Source organism: Bos taurus, chromosome 3 (assembly GCF_002263795.3).
Source record: "Bos taurus isolate L1 Dominette 01449 registration number 42190680 breed Hereford chromosome 3, ARS-UCD2.0, whole genome shotgun sequence".
In the NCBI taxonomy this organism is placed as follows: domain Eukaryota; kingdom Metazoa; phylum Chordata; class Mammalia; order Artiodactyla; family Bovidae; genus Bos; species Bos taurus.
Window position 1 is genome coordinate 14,196,242 of NC_037330.1, and position 20,581 is coordinate 14,216,822.

At 49.4% G+C, this 20,581-nt stretch overlaps 1 protein-coding gene and 1 long non-coding RNA gene across 5 annotated transcripts; one reads left to right on the forward strand and one right to left on the reverse strand.

Moving 5' to 3' along the window:
* Window positions 1–11,546: 11,546 nt before the first annotated feature.
* On the reverse strand, window positions 11,547–16,862 carry HAPLN2 (hyaluronan and proteoglycan link protein 2). Of its 4 annotated transcripts, none has more exons than XM_005203705.4 (7): window positions 16,704–16,848; window positions 16,093–16,151; window positions 13,777–13,882; window positions 13,224–13,577; window positions 12,910–13,026; window positions 12,590–12,772; window positions 11,547–12,171 (listed from the first exon to the last, which is right to left on the reverse strand). In XM_005203705.4, the coding sequence occupies exons 3-7, from the start codon at window positions 13,862–13,864 to the stop codon at window positions 11,891–11,893; spliced, it is 1,023 nt and encodes a 340-aa protein (XP_005203762.1). In that variant the 5' UTR covers window positions 13,865–13,882; window positions 16,093–16,151; window positions 16,704–16,848; the 3' UTR covers window positions 11,547–11,890. The 4 variants fall into 4 exon arrangements, with proteins under 4 accessions (XP_005203762.1, NP_001069152.1, XP_005203760.1 ...); NM_001075684.1 differs by having other exon boundaries at window positions 16,093–16,154; window positions 16,704–16,797; XM_005203703.4 differs by having other exon boundaries at window positions 13,224–13,882; window positions 16,093–16,154; window positions 16,704–16,862.
* Window positions 16,863–16,899: 37 nt separating this feature from the next.
* On the forward strand, window positions 16,900–18,403 carry LOC104971465 (uncharacterized). Its single transcript, XR_805335.4, has 2 exons — window positions 16,900–17,149; window positions 18,066–18,403. It is a non-coding gene; the product is annotated as an uncharacterized lncRNA (long non-coding RNA).
* Window positions 18,404–20,581: the final 2,178 nt, after the last annotated feature.

Genomic DNA, 20,581 nt, shown 5'->3' on the forward strand with positions numbered 1-20,581 from the left:
TATTATTCTAGCCCTTTCGCAGAGACCCATCTACTGTAAAGACAGGGCAAGAAAACCAGTAGTGGGTTGTAAGGTCCCTCAGTAAGAGACATGCCCCAGGCAGGGATGCAAAACTGATGGGGACAAAGCAAGGTGCCTGGGGAATCTGGGGAGAAAGAAGCCTCAGTTAATCCATTTCATTAAACAGATACTAACTGAATGTCCACTATGGACCAGGCACTGTTTTAGGTCTTGGGAATGCTGTCCCATGTTTTCTAGTGGAGAGGAGGGGATCTGAGAAGGCCTCTGGGGACAGATCTGGGCAGCACCTGGGTAGTCCTGGGACCTCCCTTTGTTCTCCTCAGACCTTGCATCCCCGAGCTGAGAGACAGTCTCAGCACTGGTGCCTGCATCCAGCCTAACCCCCACTCAGGCTCATCTCCACATGGGGCTTGATGGAGCTTGAGCACAGCCAGGCAGAGCCAGGCAACTGAGTGGCTGAAATTCAATCCCGGTGGTGGCTCTCATGTAACCACAATTCTTGCCTCGGGGAAACCTGGCTGTGACCAGACAAGACAGAGAAAGTGACCTTCCTCGCCACCTCCCCTTGTGACTAGAAATGTGGGCACAGGTTTTGGTGCCCTGGAGGAGTCCAACCTCCAGCAGCATCTGGGTCTGGACAAGGGCTGGAACCAGACAGTCTGTTCCAAGAGGCAGACCCCTGGTGGGAAACCAGACCTGGTGAGAGAACAGTCGGCCACTGCTGTGAAGATGTTGAAGAGAGCAGCGCTCTGGAGTCATGGGCACTGAGGTCAAACTCCTGTACCACCATTTGCAGTGACGAAACCTTGGAAAGGTCATTGTTTCTTTGGAACATTTCTTCTTGTGTACAACAGGCTGAATGGTATCTACTGCACTGGGTAATATCTACTACACTGGGGATGGGTAAGGGAGGCACCATAGCTTAGGCTCAGCAAAATCTAATTGTTTTTTTTTTTTCTTTTTTAATTGAAGTAGAGTCATTTACAATATTGTGTTAGTTTCAGGTGTACAGCAACAAAATCCAAAATCTAATTATTTTCCTTTACTAGTCATACACACAAACTGTAATCTGCACCAGATCTCCTGGCCAGGAGGTCAGAGGGCCACTTCCCTGTGAATGAGGTAGAGGGCTCATTATTTGAGAGAGGAGTCCTTTCCCAGGGGAGGAAATGTGCACCCTCCCAAGACTTTCCATTATTTCCAGATGTGAAAATTCATACCAAAGTCTAACCTTGCCTTTGATCTGGCAATTTTTGATCAGGGAATTTCTTTACTTGCATCTTGACCCATGGCCATGGGACAACCACCCCACCCCACCCCACCTACTGCCCATTTCTCTCCTCTTTCTGAGAAGAGATAAAACCAGGACTTTCCCTTCTAGGACTCAGAAAGGGATCCCCAGGGACTGGCTGGAAGCAAACAGGATAAATGGAAGCAGGAAGACTGAAAGTCAGTTTTCAGGTTGAACTTTCTGCCCCAGTAACAGGAGGAGCATGTCTCGGATAACCTTAGTATCTTCTGGACGAGGAAACTGAGGCCAGAGTGGTGAAGTAACTGTCTAGGGTCACAGGGCATGTACTTGACATGACCAAAATCAAGTCTCCAGACTCCCAGGCGTGGGTTCTTGCCAGGGACGCCAGCTGTCTCTCTCAGAGTAGGGAAAATGGGGGAGGTAGAAAGAAGAGAGAAGTAAGTGGGGGGCAGCTCTGTGCCCTCTCCCACGTGCAATCCAGCTGGCTGTCTCCCAGCCTCCTGGATCCTGGAGAGTTTTCCAGTCTCTCTGGATGAGAACAATCAATCTCCAGACCACTCCCCCGACCCCCACCCCGCCAATATCCTCCTTCTAGGTCAAAGCTGAGGCCATGACCCAAGTTCAGGAAACAGAATCTCCCCTCTCCTCCCCTAGTTCTAGCATCTCAGCTCCCCGCCATCTCCTCTTAACCCTGGGCCTTCCTCACTGGACTGCCAGTCAGTCACAGTGGCTACTGAGAGAGCTTGTCCTTCCAGCTTCTGGAACACCTGCCCCCACTTTCCCAGACTCGGGGTGGGGGCCCAGGCAGCTTGGTTCCTCTCTGAGGCCCTGCACATTGCACAGGCACCTGGATCCTGTGCCATGGGGACATGGGAGTGGGGCTGAGATGGGGGATGGGCATGGCGCTGAAGGCTGGCACAGCTGTGTTTGGAGAATAGGGGCTTTGATAGCTTCTGAAAAGGGCCAGGAAGCATGGGACCCCAGCCCTAGGGAGGGAGGGCACAGGAATGGGCTCCTGAGGGCTCCTGCAGCTGACTGTGGGTGGGAGGGGAAGTAGGGTGGCGGGGAGACAGCGCCGGAACCTGTAAGCTGCCCAGCACTGTGGAAGAGACCCTGCGACATGAGCAGGAGCCAACTGTCCCCCTGAGCTGACAGACCCTCGCTTTGAGGGCTGCAAACTCGTGTTCAGAGGAGACCACAGCTGAAGGAACTGGAAGCCTCAACCCTGAGTTCTTCCAAACCTAGTTCTTGAGAAAAAAGTCCATGCCATCTGCAGGTTCCCTGCTGCCCCTCTCCCACCCCCTGATGGGGATAGACAGCTCACTTTTTCTATTCTGGGGCAGGTAGGTACTCTCTGAGTCTCAGTTTCTTCACTTTTAGAATGGTAATAACACTATTTTATGGTTTTGATGTTGGAACCATATAAATGCTTTATATAATTAGAACAAAAAAATTAAACTGGAAGGAATTAATTTTAAATTAACTTAAATGGAGGAAAAGTGATGTAATCCCTAAAATTTTAAAACAAAATGAAACAAATGCACTAATTATATATGAAGTTGGAGGTAAACCCACATAGAAGAATTTTCTTTCAAGTGATTATAACACTCAGCATTTTCTATAGATCCCCAGGAACAAAAAGAACCATGGAGATATCTTACTGTTGGCATTATTATTTTGAAAAGTGCTATTATGGTGATAAAGCAAACAAGTAATTATAGTAATGGTGTTCAGAAATAAGATTTTCAGTGTAAGAAAAGGAAAATTAAACAAAAACTGCTCATCTTAAAACTGAATTGGAAATAACGGATGAGCTCATGATTTACATATCTATCTTCTGAGAGAAGTCTCTTGAAAAGGCTTAGAAGCAATGACAAATCAATAACAATGAATACCTCTTATATCCAGACTGTGGTCTCTAAATAGTACTTTTCACGAAAAGGAACTCTTTGGAGAAATTCCAGGTCTGGGGCAGGAGAGCCTGTTATACTTGAGAATAAGGAAGTTATAAGACTCAGGTCAAGTTCATGTGAAAAGGACCCAGCAGCCAACTTGAGAAGATTCCCACTGGCCAAAGATGAAACCACAAGGGCATTAAGCTGAAATGACTGGAAGAGACTGAGACACATGAAAAGAACACAGAGTCTCTGAGTCTATGATTCTACAAAACAGGGTCACTGGTTCCCCTCTGGATAGTGATCAGACATCAACTCAATTTTGAAAACGAACTGGGTACAGCAGATCCTGTTGGTGGGCCCCATCCGTCTGCCCTTAGCAATCACCTCGATAGGCCAAAGGCTGCTGACCGCCTAAGGGTTAGTTTTGGATGCGCAGGTACACCTGGCTAAGTGCATCGCAAGTCAGAATGGCCCTGCAAACGGCCTCCATCAGCGGCAGAGGGCAAGCTGACAGACTGAAACCCAGCCCCTTGCCTCTCAGGAAGGAGCCCTGGGAAGCAAGTTCCTCCCAGAGCTCCCGGCAGCTTTGAGCTTCAGCTGCCCTCGGTCATCACCTGCCCAATTTTATTTACTTAATTATTATTGGATTCCTCCCCTTCCTGTTAAGGTTTCCCTTTCCTATTAAGGTCTGGGAATTTTCAGACCCCTGAGTCCTGAGCACACATGTGTGGGCACAGCTCCAACTCAGTGGTGCATTTGTGACTGGGTGTGAGTGCATGCAGAGACATGAGAAAGCTATGTGAGCAGGAGGCCCGGCCCCCACATAACCTGTCTCTGCTGCACCCCTGCCTCTCTCAGCTCACCCTATAACCTTGTGCGGTTTGTCTGTGATTAGAATTCAGAGGAGGAGAAAGCCTATGCCTGGTCCATGGCTGGGTCACTGTGACATATTGATGGGAGCTAAACACAGGCTGTCACCACACTGCAGCCCCACCCATGGGTGGCCCTGAAAGACAGTGGTGAGGGAGTATCCTCCCAGGGGATTGTTTCAAGCAGTACACTGGTCATCTACTTGGCAGGGAGAGAGGTGACTTGAAGGAAGTATATACATGGACTCTTGAGCATGGCAAATGGCTTGTTGGTTGATCAGGCCAGGAGAGGGCAAGACTGGAAGGTTGGAGGTAAGGAAGTCTAGGCAAGAGCCATAATGGATGGACCTACAGGGGTGGGCATTGTGTCTGATGGCAGTCCCATTTAAGAGCATTCACTGCAGAGGAGACACTGAAGAGCTAGGGGCACAGAGGACTCCAGTGGATAACAGCCAGCCTTTGTCCTCCACCATGCCAGGGCTTGCACAATGGGCCTATGAATGGAGTAACTGTGGCAATGAATATGGAGACTAGATAAGGGCTCACCAGCATGGGCTCCCTGTCACCAAGGCTGGTCTAGCTGCTGCCAAAGCTGGATGTTCAGCCTGTCAGCAGCAGAGACAGATATTAGCTCAACATGGTACCATCCCTCAAGGACACCAACCAGCCACTGGGGAGCATACTGATTACAACATACCTCTTGCAGTCTGGCGGTGGGGAGCAGTAACTCCTTACTGGAATTAATGCATATCTGGATATGGCTTTGTTTTCCCTGCCCAAGTACCTTGGCCATCACCAATATCTATATCCAAGGACATAAAGGAAAGGGTTTATCCATATGAGACACCATGTAGTATCACCTCTAACCAAGGGGATCTACTCACAGTGAAGTAAATGTGCCAGTGGGCACAGGATCACAGGGGTCCACTGACCCTACAATATACAACGTCTCTTTGAAACTGCCAACCTAGTGGTACATTAATGTGGCCTCTTTACAGCATATCTAAATACCAGCTTGGGGAAAATGTCCTCTGGCATTGGGGTACTGGCTTTATAACGAAGAATATGTATTTTGAACCAGTGGCCATTACGTGGTGCTATGTCCCAGATAGCTAGAAACCATGGGTACAGGAACCAGGATATGGAGGAAGCAATACCCTCTCACCAGTGACCCACTTAGGGAATTTGTGCCTCCTGTCCCTATCAATTTAGGCTCTGCAGGATTAGTAGTCCTAGTTCCTAGGGCAAGAGATGCAACTACCAGGTGTCCTGGGAAGGGAATCACTAAACCTAAGGCTGTAGCAGCTTCTGGGTCAGCTTGGGCACCTCGTGCCAACTGACCAGTAAGCAAAGAAAGAATTCTATTGGCAAAGATGCTTGATCTTGATTATCCCATGTCCAGTGGTAATCATAAATAGGCAGTTCCAGCAATGTTGGCCTGTTAAGGGCATGATAATGAAAGACTGAGGCCTGCGGGGATGAAGGTCAGGGTTTTTCCATTGTTAAAGCCTCATAGACCAACAGAATGAATCGTAGAGGAGGGAGATGTTGAATATTGATTTCAGCCTTGGAACCAGCTGCAGAAGCTGTTTGTCCCACTAACCCTCCTTTTGTAAGACTTTCTTGTTAAAAAATTGTATGATCACACCACAGGGCTTGTAGGATTTTAGTTTTCCTACCAGGGGTTGAACCCAGGCCCTAACAATGAAAGCGCTGAGTCCTAACCACTAGACTGCCAGAAGAATTCCCAATACTCTCTTTTTAAAGAGTTAGAAATTGTGATCAGCTACCACCTTGAAGAATCCGTGAAGGAGCAAAGTGATCTTGTTATGGAGACACACATGGATCTGAGCAGTGCAAAGGGTGGAGCCTGGCTGCGGCCCACATCCTTCGCATTCACCCCCGAAGTGGAAGGCTTCTGGGAGAGCATCTGTGACTCTACCTGGGGGTGTCTTCTTCTGGCTGTGGGAGCCTGTCCGTGCTCAGGGCTAGCCAGGAATGCGAAAGGGTTAACGCTCCCAGAAGCAGCCCTCAGCTTTCAGACAGGAAGTTGACCAGTAATACAATAAGTCCTCTACATACAAATGAGTTCCATTCGGAGAGCACTTCATATGTCCAAATTGTTCGTAAGTCCAACAAAGTTAGCCTAGGTACCCAACTAACACAACTGGCTATATAGTACTGTATTGTAATAGGTTTATAATACTTTACACACTAGTTATATGTATATAAAAAACAAACACAAAAAGTAAAGGTAACCGTTTTAACTTTATAGGACAGCACCTTGAAAAGTACAGTAGTACAACAGCTGGCACACGGGCTGGCATCAAGTGAGCAGGCAAGAGGAATTATTGACTGGAGGAGGGAGAGGAGGTGGGAGATGGTAAAGCTGAAAGATTGTCAGCAACAGGAGACAGAGGGCAAGCCACAGTTTCACTCTCACCTGGCGTTGATGGCACGGGTTCTGGTTCCTCTACAGTGTCAGTTCTATCTACCCTCTTGAAACAACAATCTAGTGAAGAATGTTTGCATTTTTGAAAGCTTACAACTTGAAGGTTCGTATCTGGGGACTTACCGTACTTTAGTTTCTTTGCCCCTCAGGTGGTATTTCCTGAGACAGGCTCTGCACCGCCTTCCAGAATTCCTGAGCAGGATTCAGCCCCAGTTCCTCCGCTGGCTCTATCACAATTTCTCATCAGCTTTCTCCTTTTTCCTGTCTCCCTTTTTCAGTCTTCAACCAGTGCCCCTTGGCATGACCTCCCAGATAAACTCCTTGCACTCAAAGTCTTGACTCACCTCTACTTGTAGGGAACCCTGTTGTCTTAGTCAGTTCAGGCTACTAAAACAAATGACCATAGCTGGGGTGGCTTAAATGTCTCACAGTACTGGAGGCCAGCATATCTGGCATCCGGTGAGGGCCTCCTTCCTGGTTTGCAGACAACTGTCTGCTCATTGTATTCTCACATGGTAGAGAGCAGAGAGAGGAAACAAGGTCTCCCAAGTCTCTTCTTCTAAGGGCACTAATCTCATCATGAGGGCTCCATCCTCATGACCTCATTATCTCCCAAAGATCCCATCTCCAAATACTAGTACATCCAGGATTAGGATTTTAACATAGGAATTTTTAGGAGCAGGGAGACACAAACATTCACTCCATGACACTTACGACAAATGGAAGAGAAATAAACATTTTAAAATTTTTATTTATTTGGCTGTGCTGGGTCTTTGTTGCAGTGTAAAGGCTCAGCAGTTGAGGCATGTGGTGCAGTGCGAAGGTTTTAGTTGCTGCAATGGCAGGTGGGATCTTAGTTCCCTGACCAGGGATTGAACCCATCCTCTGCATTGGAAGGCAGATTCTTAACCACTGGACTGCCAGGGAAGTCCTGAGAATCAAACATTAATCCTACCCTCCTGAATGGCTTATCATCTGTCAGGTTAACAAAATAGTTGATAAGGGACATTTTTCTTTATAGACAATTCACAGCTAATAAGTGAAGGGGGAATGGCAAAATTAGAACATCTCCATTTCACACTCCTAATAAAATAATAGATCTAGAAAGTGATCCTCAGTAGCCATTAGATAAGAAGTTGAGGAGTGTAGTGGGTTAAATGATGGCTACAAAAAGATATGCCCACATCTTAATCCCTGAAAACTGCAAGGGTTAACCTGTTTCGAAAAGGGCCTTTGTGGGTGTGGTTCATTACATGAATTCACTCCTGAAATTTGTTTAATGTTTTTGAGAAGGGATCATCCTGGATTATCCAGGTAAGGCAAATGCAATGACGAGTATCCTAAGGAGAGACAGGAGAGGAGGGGCACAAGCACTTGAAAGGGAGGAAGCAGAGTTCAGTGAAAGTCGTTCAGTCGTGTCCGGCTCTTTGCGGCCCCATGAGCTATATGGTTCATGGAATTCTCCAGGCCAAAATACTGGAGTGGGTGGCCATGCCCTCCTCCAGGGGATCTTCTCAACCCAGGGATTGAACCCAGGTCTCCCACATTGCAGGCAGAGTCTTTACCAGCTGAGCCACCAGGGAAGCCGAGAGATTTCAGTGATGCAGCCAAAAGAGCCCAGGAATGCCACTCGCCCCCAGAAGATAAAAGAGACAAGAAAGAATTCTCAGAGCCTCCAGAGGGAGTGAGACACAGCCAACACCTTTAGTTTGGAATTCTGGCCTCCAGACTGTTGTTAAGAGAACAATTTCTGTTGTCTTAAGCCACCAAGTTTGTGGTAGTAGCTTGTTACAGCAGCCATAGGAACTAATACAGTGAAGAACTTTATAATGAATGGATCAGACTCACAGTACCTGAATTAACTGATCAATCTTAGCATCAGTATTCTAGTGCAACAACCAGACACCATGTGCCTCCTGATGTGATGAAGGAGGAAGTACACAGTTGTTCAATTGCTACGTCATGTCTGACTCTTTGTGACACCATGGACTGCAGCATGCCAGTTATCACTTATGAAATATTCCTGGGGAAAGGAGTGAATATAAGCTTAATCGAACTCCCAAATGTAATTACAGGGGGTGGAGGAATATATTTAATGACACTTCAAGGATACACTCAGCCAGATCCAGAAGGTGGGAAACTCGACAGGAAAGTGACCTAGTTTCATAAACAAGCAAACAAGATGGCATAGAAACAAAATGAAAGAGGAAGAAGTGTTATGGTTTAAAAGATACTTAACCAAAAAAAATCAAATGCAGTGTAGATCCCGGCTTGAGCAAATAAACTATAAAGTTATATTTTTAGACATTCAGAAGAAAGTTATAATGAACTAAATATTAGATAAAATTAATGTAATTTTATTGAGGACTGTGATAGTAGAATTATGATTTTTAAGTCACTATATATTAGAAATACAAACCGAGTATTTACAGGTGAAATGATAGGCTGTTTAATATTTGCTTTAAAATACTCCAGCAAAAAGCAAACACAGATGAGAGGACTCAAGAGATAAGAATTTTGAAATCGTCAAGCTAGAAGATGGAGTCGTTTGTTATTCTATTCTATTTTGTGTATGTTTTAAATTGTCTATAACAAAAAGATAATATTATTAGCAATATGAATAGTTGTAAGAATTCATGGTTATATATTTTAATGGGCAAAGAAACAAAGCTTTGCAGCAAATGAAAAGCTTCTCCCATGACCATTTCTCATATACTGAAGGGAAAAAGCTATCTTCTTACAGTCTGAGTTGCGAGGCCTCAGATATTGAGTCTGGGACTCTGACTACATAATAGGCCAGAACTTAGAAACCCAGAAGAGTAAGGGAGTGGGTGACTACCAGTATGTCCCAGAATTTAGACTGTTCTCCTTGCTGCTGCTGGTAGACATGGGTGCTGTTTCTGTTCACCAGGTATTTCCAATTCTTTTAGGCCCCCTTGTGGTGGAGCGGGGCCCTGTGATTAGTTCTGGAGAATGAGTTGTAGACAAGACTGGTGTCCCTGGGACCTGTAGCTTTTAATTGCTTGTATAAGACCCTCTAGAGCCAGTACTCTTGCCTTGAAAATCCCATGGACGGAGGGGCCTGGTGGGCTGCAGTCCATGGGGTCACTAGGAGTCGGACACGACTGAGAGACTTCACTTTGACTTTTCACTTTCATGCATTGGAGAAGGAAATGGCAACCCACTCCAGTGTTCTTGCCTGGAGAATCCCAGGGACGGGGGAGCCTGGTGGGCTGCCGTCTCTGGGGTCGCACAGAGTTGGACACGACTGAGGCGACTTAGCAGCAGCAGCAGGGCTCTTTTATTTTTTCCTTCTGGTATGGTGATTGATGGCATATGACATGGTGGCTGCTCTATCAATCCGGATAGATACCTGAATGACTAAAATGAGAAGAGTCCACTTATTGACCATAACGAACATGTGGCCAATTAAGAAATAAATCTTTATGTTTTAAACCACTGAGATTTGGGGGTTGTTTGTTATCAAAGCATAATTTAGCTCATCCTGACTAATCATTGCTGTACAGCAACAAATTCTACGGGCTACCTGGTAAGAACTTGAATAATAATTATTATTGTTATTCTGTTACCATCATTATTACTCATTAATTATTAAAGGCACCACTTACTGAGTGCCTCTTATGTGTATCAGGCATGTACTACCCAGTCCATGCATTGTCTCAATTACTGCTCACAACAAATTCAGGAGGCAGTTATTATTATCCCATGACCAAGATGAGAAAATCAAAGCTTAGGAACTGTCACAAATATTTCATTTGCTATATGCCAATTATTGAAGATTATATTCATTCAATCATTCTTTGTCCCTTATATAAAGTCCCATGGGATCAATTCTCTTTATCAATGATTTCAAGAATCCTCTTGGAAAGCCATTTTACAACATGGATCAAGCATCACTGAAAACTCATACTCAAAAAAAAGAAAAGAAAGTTCTACTCTTTGCTCCAGTCATGATTATTCTCTAGCCCAGGCTTTTTGTGGTACAGATTGCTTGAAAAGGGAATTTCCTAACAGTCCAGTAGTTAGGGCTCCCCACTGTTCACTGCCTGGATGGTGGGGGAACTGTGGCATGGCCCAAAAAGAAAAGGTTGCTTAAACAGAAATAAGTAAATAAAATATATAATATACATTAAGGAAAATGAATTAATGATATTGGAGTTTGTCTCTTGAGTTACAGGTGTGTTTCTTTTAGCCTGATGTTAAGAGTGCTCCCGGTTCAGTTACCCCTTCTGCCCTGGCAGCCACCGCGGCGGTGAACGCTAAACCAAATGCACAACCCCCTGAAGTATCAGCCCTCTGAGGACCTTATTGTGTCCGTTTGCCACCTCCTCCTTCCGAGTTTATTTCCTGTCAGTTGTAACAACGGAGTGACTTTCCTGCCTTTAATAGTAGTCATGAGAACTCTTCTGGGAGACTGGCAGGATACAAACACATTTTGAAATATATTTAGGTCCACCTTCTGTTTGTTCTGCGGTGCCCAGGGGCTAGGCCTGGGGCTTTGGAGCGCTCCTAGCCAGTAACCTTAGGTAGGCGTGTGGCGCCCCCGCGTGGTGCCTGGCACAACCATCACTCTGAATTCTATCCAAGGCCAGACCGCCCACGACGTGTCCAACTCTCCTAAGGCCTTTTGGTGCCCTCTCCTCCTTCCAGTAGGTGGCTCCATGGTAAAGAATCTGCCTGCAGTGCAGAAGAAGCAGGAGACACGGGTTCCATTCCTGGGTCGGGAAGATTCTCTGGAGGAGGAAATGGCAACCTGCTCCTGTATTCTTGCCTGGAAAATCCCGTGGACGGAGGAGACTGGCAGGCTACAGGTCATGGGGTCGCAAGGAGTCGGACACGACTGAGGCGAATGAGCACAGCACAGCACAGCACCTCGAAATCCCGACTCTCTTGTAGCCTCATACCTCAGGGGCAGTAGCCCCTCCTTTTCCTCTGTATTTCGAGGCGCTGGCTCAGCACGCTGGATCCAACGTGATCCCCCTCAACCCCCGCATCCCCAGCCCCATGCCTCGCTGACAGCTTCACTCAACACAAAAAGTCCTCAGGTTATTTTTATTGCCGGATAGAAGTCAGTTAATGCCCATTGGACGCCTCTCCCGTCACCTAGCCGTGGCTGCGTCGTCTGCTGCGGGGTGGAGGGGCGGAACCGCCTCGGGTCAGAGGTTCGTAGCTGCGCACTACCACCCGGGGCGCCACCACTTCCCCTCCCGACGCCGGGCCAGCCGGGATCCTTGGCCCGCAGCCTTCGGTCGAGAAGGCGGGTCAGGAGGAGCTGCTCCTCGTCCGATGGAAGGGGAGGCTCTCGGGAAAGTGGCGAGAGACCCCCGCCACGACTCCCAGACTTTGTCGCGCGCGCTGGAGGGGGTGCGGTGGGCCCCTATTCGGAGTAGCAGTAGGTCCCATAGTCCGCCTGCTGGGGTCTGGGGAAGCCAAAGCTGCGCACTCCGGGATCCGGGAGGCCCCCGCAGCGCGGCCGAGGCGTCGTGATGGGAAAGCGCACGCTGCCGTCCGCCAGCCAGCCGCCGTCGCATTGGTCCAGCCCGGAGAACTTCCAGGCGGCATAGAGGTGCCCGACCTTGGCCACCATGGCCCCGCGCCGCCGGCAGGCCGCGTGGGCTTCAGACAGCGACAGCCGCCCGGGCACGAAGAACACGTGACCTGGGAACCGAAGCAGGTCACCAACTGACCGAGGGCAGGGCCGGCCGGGGCGTGGTGGAATTCAGACTCCCAGGGGGCAGAGTCGGGGTTGGGGAGAGGGGCAGGTGTGGATCGGTGGGTCCGAGCCTGGGTAGGAGGAGTGGGAGTATAGAGACTGGGGGTGCAGGTGAGGTTGTAAAAGGCAGGCTGGAGGCTGGGTGGGCAGAGCGACGGAGGGGCGAGGCCTTCAAAGGAGTTGGCCTGTAACCTCAAGCCTCTAGCCTTCTACCTTCCCCGCCGCATTCTTGAGGCCCGAGTTCTGGCCCCGCCCCCCCTCCCCCATCCCCCGCCTCATTCTCAGGTCGGATCCTCCTCTGTCGCGTGCAGGACAGGCCCGGCCCGCTCCTAACGCGGAGGATGGCTCGCCCCGCCCCCTTACCTGACAGCGCGGAGGTGAAGCAGAAGGCGTCGTAGCGGTCGCGCTTCCGGTCGCGGGGCCCGTAGCTGCGGATCCCGGGCCGACCTCGGCCACCGCAGGGCGCGCGCGCCGTAAGGACAGGGTAACGCACGGAGCCCTCTAGCAGCCAGCCCGCGTTACACCAGTCCAGACCCTCGGTCCACGCTGGCGGGAGATGGCGGGGGAAGGAAGGCGGGTAGCGGGATCAAACGCATCACAGGCGGGAGCCAAACCCGGAGTTTGCCTCCCCTGGGGTCCAGGCGACAGCCCGGAGAGAACCTGGGCGGTACCCGGCCACTCACCCTGGTACAGCTGGGCGTAGGTGGCCAGACGTCCGTCCTGCTCCTCGCACGCCTGCTTCGCCTCGTAGTAATTGAACTGGTACCGGCCCCGGCTGGGCTGGTACGGAAACACCACACCTGGGAGTGGGGGGCGGACAGCCTGGAGAGGGCCGGCAGAAGGAGAGGGGGAAGGAAGGGCGGTGCAACCTAGGAGAAAGGGCTGGGGGCTCCGGGAGCAGGGAGGGGGAGAGGCTGGAGAGGAGCCCCGGGAGACCTGAGACGATACGGCCGAACCACCGCCAGAGAGGAAAGCGGCAGCAACCGAAGGGCCTCACCCTCCAGGCGCAGGGTCATCGCCACGCTCTCGTCCTCGATGCCGTTGATGAGCTCACAGCGGTACCGGCCCTCGTCTTCCAGGCGCACGCCCGCGATGACCAGGGAGGCGTCCAGCCGATGCCCTCTTCGCATCCTGGCGCGCCCCCCCAGGGGCCCGTAGCCCCGGGCATGCAGTCCGTTGGTGATGAGGATGGGCGTTTCCCGGAGTTCCCCGGGCTCCACTTTACTCCAGCGCACCTTGTAGCTGGGAGGCGGGGCGCCCAGGACGCAGGGCAGCGTGGTCGTGGCCCCACGACGAGAGTGAATGACCTCGTGGATGGGGGGCAGGAGGTAGTGGGGGCCAGGGTGGGGTGCTGAGCAGAGGGGGCCACAGTGGCAGGAACCCCCTGACCCCCACTGCCCAAGTGCCTGTCCAAAGCCAGCGTTCCCCAGACCCCCCAAACCTCTCTCCATTGCTCACTCAGAAATGACTCAGTCCCTGAGGACCTCCAACAACCCTTCCCACTTTCCCCACCACTGTTCTCCAGATTCTGGGCCGAATTAAGGTCTTACCTTGGCTCCCCAGGGCTCTGTGGAAGGTGGTGAAGGCCCAAGGGAGAAGGAAGTGGCAGAGAGTGGGGAGGCTGATCCTGCCTTGCATGATGGGAGTCAGCCCAGTCTGTGGGGCACAAGGTTGGGCATTCCTTAGCACTCTCCTTCCTCGGAGAAGGCAATGGGAACCCACTCCAGTACTCTTGCCTGGAAAATCCCATGGGCGGAGGAGCCTGGTAGGCTACAGTCCATGGGGTCGTGAAGAGTCTGACATGACTGAGCGACTTCACTTTCACTTTAGCACTAAGGAAATGGGATGGGGAGATGATGAACTCCCATCGGGATTCCTCAGAGGGGACTGTTCAGCTGGAAGCCAGGGCAGCAGATAAAGGGGCTGAAATTGTTAGCAAAGGATGGTGATGGGGAAGGGGCAGTAACAAAGTCTCCTCCCCGCCCCCACGCTCCCCCCCACCCAGGACTCCTGGGCCCATCCTCTCCTCTCTTGTCCCTTCAGTCAGCAAGTCCTGATTGAGCCTCCTCTACCTATCCATTTTCAGCACAAGTACTACTTCTCAAGTCTTCCTTTCTGGATTGCCATCTCTGGCCTCTATCTTCAGCCAACACCCATTCTCCATCTGAAGCCAGAGTAAATATGATCTTGTCACTCTCCTGCTTAAAGCAGTGACTCCTCGTTGCCAATGAGGATCAAATCCAGTGTCCTAACCCAACTTCCAAGGCTCTCTGTGATCCAGCCTCTCAGGGCACCTCCAGCATTGCCCCCCTACCCCACTCCTCACCACCTGTGCCCTCGGCATTATGCTCCAGACATGTCCTGGCTCCAACTCAGTCCAAGTTCACCCTCACCTTCTTCTTAACAGGCAATCAGTTTGGGCTTCACCTCCGCTGGGAAACCTTTCCTCTCGCCTCCACTTCATCACACTGCCATGCACTGTGATCTACCACTCTGGTTTTCCTACTGCTCTGGACTCGGAACTTTTTCCCTTAGAAGTATTTCTATTAGCAGCTAAATTAGCAGTGTGAATTTGAAAGTTAAATACATATGCATATGTAGACTACATCAGTGAGCTTTCCCGTAATTATAAAGTTACAAAGTATGAAATTATAAGGCTACTAAAAATTATTTTGAACACAGCTGTCTATTTCAGTAGTTGATTTCCCCCCTTCTTTATCTTATCTATTCTTTATCACCTTGGCCATTTTTTTAAATAATTGAGCTAAAGACCCCTTAACCTAGTTTTATCCCTTTTTAAGATCTGATTCCTCTACTTCCTTTGAACAAGTTGCTTAACCTCTATCTGCTTCAATGTCCTCATCAGTAAAATGCTGGAGACAGTAGCATGACTACCTCACTGAGTAGTTGTGGAGTTAGATGAAGTAACATACATGAAATGCTTAAATAGGTCCTGATATCTATGGATAAGTGCTATGTATACGTTAGTTGTTACCTGCAACTGCCGGCATAGTTTCTGGCACACAGTTGGTGCTAAATAAATATGCGTGTTAATGAATGAGCTCACATGAAGGACTTTTGGGAAGAAGAGCAGAGACATGGCAAGAGGAAGGAAACTTGGAGGAGGACTCTGAAGGCTAAGGAGCCAAGCTCCATCTTCCTGCAGATGAAGGTCAGAGCTGAGTATGCGGCAGGAGACAGAGGTTAGGTGCAGAAAGGACTTCCCAGTGGTTAATAAGAAAAGCATCTGCAACAGGGAAGTCAGTGACAGAACATGTCTCCTGTACAGGACAACCTGGTAAGCACCTGGTTGAGACAGTGGGAACTGGTAAGAGAGAGTGGGAACTGAGATCAGTTGAGGGATCCATAGTAACCACAACCAGCACCAACACACTAAAAGTTAAATGTGCCTGAACCTGCTCTAAGCACTTTTCAAGTACACTTTTATATTTACTCCCCCTAGCAATCCCATGAGTTGCGAATGGTTATGAATCCCAATTATACATGCCCGAAGGAGCTGCCATGTCAGGATTCTTGAATGAGGTCACCCAGCTGTTAAGGGGAGGGGTTTGCTGGGACTTGGGTCCAGGCTTAACATGAGGTTCAAGCTCTTAGTCACTGGCCTGTATTTCTGTGTCTCAAAGCAGGCACACACATTCCTTCTTCATGTCCCTTACAGAGAATGAGAGAGTGGCCAACAGCTCCAGTGCCTACTCCCTTTTTGTTTTCACTTATAAAGCTTTATTTAAGATAAATATTCAAACATTTTATGGGATACTTTTAGATATAATACAAAATCATTTCTCTGATAATTATTTTATGAACATTCTGATCAATAATATGCTGTAAGATACTTTGACACTGACCTGTTAGAAGTGGGCCTCTTCACAGAGATGGCAGGTGCAGTGATTGGCAGCTTTTGGTCCTGCTGGAGAAAGAGTTTCCAGGTGAAGGAGTTGCCTGGGTCCGGGGAGGTCCAAGCACTTAAGAGCCTCAGGACTTGGGCCCCTGATCAGTGTGGTCTCTCCTTTTGCAACTTTGAGGAAATGCTTCTGCCCTGAGCTCAAAGAAGCCAAGGTACCAGAAACTCCCCCACTCATCATTCCACCAAGCCACGTTAAGTGACTCAGATCCAGCTTTGTGACAGGGCACTGTGTCTGCGGTACTCACTGCCCTGGGCCCAGGGGAAGACACAGCATGAAACGGGAACCCATGAAGAGGGATGGAGTGAAGGAGGCGACCCAGGAATGATTGCCTGAAATGTTGCAGACAGTGGGGTGCCTTGTTTCTTCTAGATGCTCTTGGACCAGAGAAGGGATAGATTGATTGGTGGGTATAAGGATGTTGGACTGCTGGGCAGGGGGATGCATTACAAATGAGGTTCAAAGATCTATGTGTCGAGTTCCAGCTGCCTCTGCTTTTCTATATGATCCTCCTCTAAGCAGCACCCCTCTCCCTCCCCCAGCAAAGTCCTCACCTCTGCCCTCCGGCGCCTGGGTGCGCATTGCCTATGGGAAGAGGCTGTCAAGGTGGGAACCAGACTTCCAGGACCTCCACTTGCTTCAAGAAACCTGACCCCTTCTGTCCAGCCCCCTCTGTCTGTCATCTGTCTGTCCTTTCTTTCTCTGTCCCCTCCCCATCGGAAGCACAATTTCCCATTGTCTCCTTTTTTTCCCCTATTGTTGGATAACAGGGGCCCTTTCTTTATCCTCTGGGTAATGGCAACGAAATGTCAACAGCTGGGGATGTGGGATGTAGGACCGGCTGGCACACACCACCGGAAAAAGGGCCTGGGTAGGGGCGGGTTCAGAACAGGAACTGACATCCCCAAGGAGAAGAAAATGGGGAGAGAGAAAGTTGGTGAGAAGGTTGAAATGGCATCTGCCTTAATACTCAAGCTTCAAGTCTCGAAAGAGATTTGGGGTAAGGCCAGGGAGGTGGCTGGGTGCCAAGGAGGGCAGAGTGACTAGTTAGCATTGCAATAGGAGAGGATGGAAATTAGAGAGTAAGGAAAATTTTTCCGTCTCTGGGAAGGACTCAGGAATTTCTGAGGATGGAAAGACTTTGGAAAGCTCTCACAGAGGTCATTTTATTTGTTCCTTCATTCCCCCTTCCTCCTTCAGCAGATGCATGAAGCTCTCAAGAGAAGGGAGATCCTTAACTTCCCTAAGTAGAGATTGACTTCTCTAAAATTCCCCTTATTAGGAAGTTCTTTCTGAAGTCTAAACTCCTACTAGAGTTTAAGCTCATTTTTAAAACCTATTGAGATAGAATTTACATACAGCAAAGTGCAGATCATAAGTGTACAGCTTAATAATTTTGACATGTGTACATACCCTGGAACTACCCAGGCCCAGGTCAAGACATAGAATCTCTCTAACACCCAGAATAGCCCATTTCTTTTTTGTATGCTATCGATGCAAAGGGAGCACTCTCTCTGTAAATAGCCACTTTGAAAAGGTTCAAGCTTCAAATTGCCTCTTGGCCTTCTTTTTCCTCTGCCACCCAACATTAGTGGCTTCAAATGACTAATCCTACACTTTCAAAATTGGAGGGGACCTTGGGATCATTAGCGTCCTCATTTAATTTCATTGGAAAGTGACTTGTCCAAGACCACACAATGCAGTTGTTGACTCAAGCCTAGAATGTTCTGCTTCTCCAGCTGATTCCTCTTCCATTCCTTTCTTCAACCTTTGGAGTCAGCCCCCCAGCTACAAGGTCTCCCCTGGGGCCATATTTGACAGCATGGTGCCCACCAGGATGATGCTCTTTAGGAACTGGATTGATTGTCTTATCTCATTCCTCCATCTCTTCCTAATTTCTTCCCTCTTCTTCCCAGAGAAAGGGACAGATGAGAAGAGACAAATAGCTGCCTGTCTCCTCTGCCAGGACACCCTGATCCCGTGCATCTGATTGGCTTCAGCCCAACACAAACAGCCTCCCGCAGAGAGGGAGCATAAAAAGGCTCCACAGCCACTGGTTGTGCTCCTATTCTCCAGCTCACCTCTTTCTCCCACCGCTTCTGAGTCGTGGTTTGGAAGTCTCTGGTGTATAAATTCGTAAAAGGCTGAGTTGGGCAAGGAGGGAGGGTTAGAACTGTGATAGATGCCAAAGAACCCTTTGAGTATGGAATGAGAAAGGAACAGACCAGGAATAAATATACCCTGAGTAACCAAACTGTGTTGAGTTTGCTCAAGGTCACGCTCATTCTCAGTTCTCCCGAAAGACACTGTGAGATAAGAATGGGATAAGATTGCTCAGGCTTGAGATGGCATCTTTTCTAGCATCTTCTGAGGACAGGCCTTTGCCATTCTCACTGCTTACCAACCAGGATGAAGTGGAGTCATCCGGGATGAGCCTGGAGTTCCAACACCTCTTTTCCTGACACCCCAGGGTCAGCCTCCGCCTTCCAGGCTCATTCAGCTGACCAATTTGCTGGATCTTTGGTGATGGCAAGCAGGGGCCCAGTTTTCTATGGGATTGTTGCATGGAGGACTGGAGGAGTTGGCAAAATGGTACTTCAGGGGGCATAGCAGAGAGGGACCAGGCATGTCTAGTGGGGCTTCCCTCTCCTTCCAATAGAATTTACATTCACACCCAACCACTTGCCCACCTTCCTGTCTCCCTGCAGTGCTGTCTTTGGCAGACGTTTCAGGGCAGTCTCGTGCCCCTTCTCTGGCGGCTCTCACCCTTGTCCTCCTGCCTGGGAGCCCCAAGCCTCCCTTTTTTCCTAACCCAGGCTCAAGCCTCTTATGGGGCTGGATCCTGGCCGCACTGCAGGACGTTGTAGGGGGTGAACCTGGGGGACTCAGTCTTGTGGAAAGACATGTTTTCCTCTCAGGACACCCCAGCGTACTCTGAACAGTGTTTGTACTGGGGTTAGAGTCAAGGGTGGGAAGGGGGGGGAAGATGTGGTCCCTGCCCTTGCAGGGGACCTGCCAATCTGAAGGGGGCATGAGGCCACGTGGCCTAATGGGAAAAACTCTGGACCATGAATCAGGAATCCTTCTCCAGATGCTGACTTCCTATGAGGCTCTGCCAGCCTCCTGGAGCTTCAGTCTCTATAACTGTCAAATGGGCACCACACCTGCCCAAAGGGGCTGGCTGGTGTGAGGGTGATGGAGCAGCCTTCTACCAAGTGAAAGGCACGTTATGAATGATGTTCATTGTTTCAACAGTTGGTTCAAGTTAGAAAAGGGGAGGACAAGATGGGAAAGAGCTGAGACCCATTAGACCCACTCATCCTTGCACTAGCCACACCCTTCAAGAACGGGGGGCCCCTCATGGGGCTAGGGTCTGTCTAAACAGTGGGGGTGTCCCTCTCTGTATTTCTATCTTACTCTATTTCCGTCTCTGTGGAGAATAGGAGGAGATCACCACCATGCCTCAGATGCCAGGTGGAGCCCTGATTGTGCCTCATCTCAGGCTGCCAGCCCTGTTCCCTGTCACTTCAGCCCCTTGATTTGGGGCTTTTGAGAAGCAGACCCCACAAAGCCCACTTCAGTCCTGACCATAACCTAGAAATTAAAAGTGAAGATGTCCAGAGGGAGCAGCTGGCTGACTCCAAAATATCTTGGAGGACTGCAGTGGGGATATCTTGTCCTCATCTCAACCTAGCAAATGCTCAGGCTTATCAACCACCTCCATCCTTAAGGTGGGGTGGGCAGGGGTGGGGCCAGAGTAGGGCTTTTCTGAAACCCCTCTTTTCTGAAGGGCTTCAGGATATAGAGAACTGTTTGAGCAACTCAGTAAATGAACTTTTGAAGGTCTTGACCTTATGAAGTGCTCAGTCTAGTGAACTAACACCTCTCCTGTCTTAGAGGTGCTTGCTCAGTTGCTAAGTTGTGCTTGGCTCTTAGTGACCTCACGGACTGTAGCCTGCCAGGTTCCTCTGTCCTTGGGATTTCCCAGGCAAGAATACTGGAGTGGGTTGCCATTTCTTTCTCCAGCCTCAGAGGTAGATGAGGGTAAAATAAAATGATGGAAAGTGCAGAGAACAACAAAAAACAAATATCTAGAAGGTATTTTCATGATTACTAAGATTTATATTTTACATATCACTAACCATGTTACCTTGGAGAAGGCAATGGCACCCCACTCCAGTACTCTTGCCTGGAAAATCCCGTTGACGGAGGAGCCTGGTAGGCTGCAGTCCATGGGGTCGCAAAGAGTCGGACACGACTGAGCGACTTCACTTTCACTTTTCACTTTCATGCATTGGAGAAGGAAATGGCAACCCACTCCAGTGTTCTTGCCTGGAGAATCCCAGGGACGGGGGAGCCTGGTGGGCTGCCGTCTCTGGGGTCGCACAGAGTCGGACACGACTGAAGTGACTTAGCAGCAGCAGCAGCCACG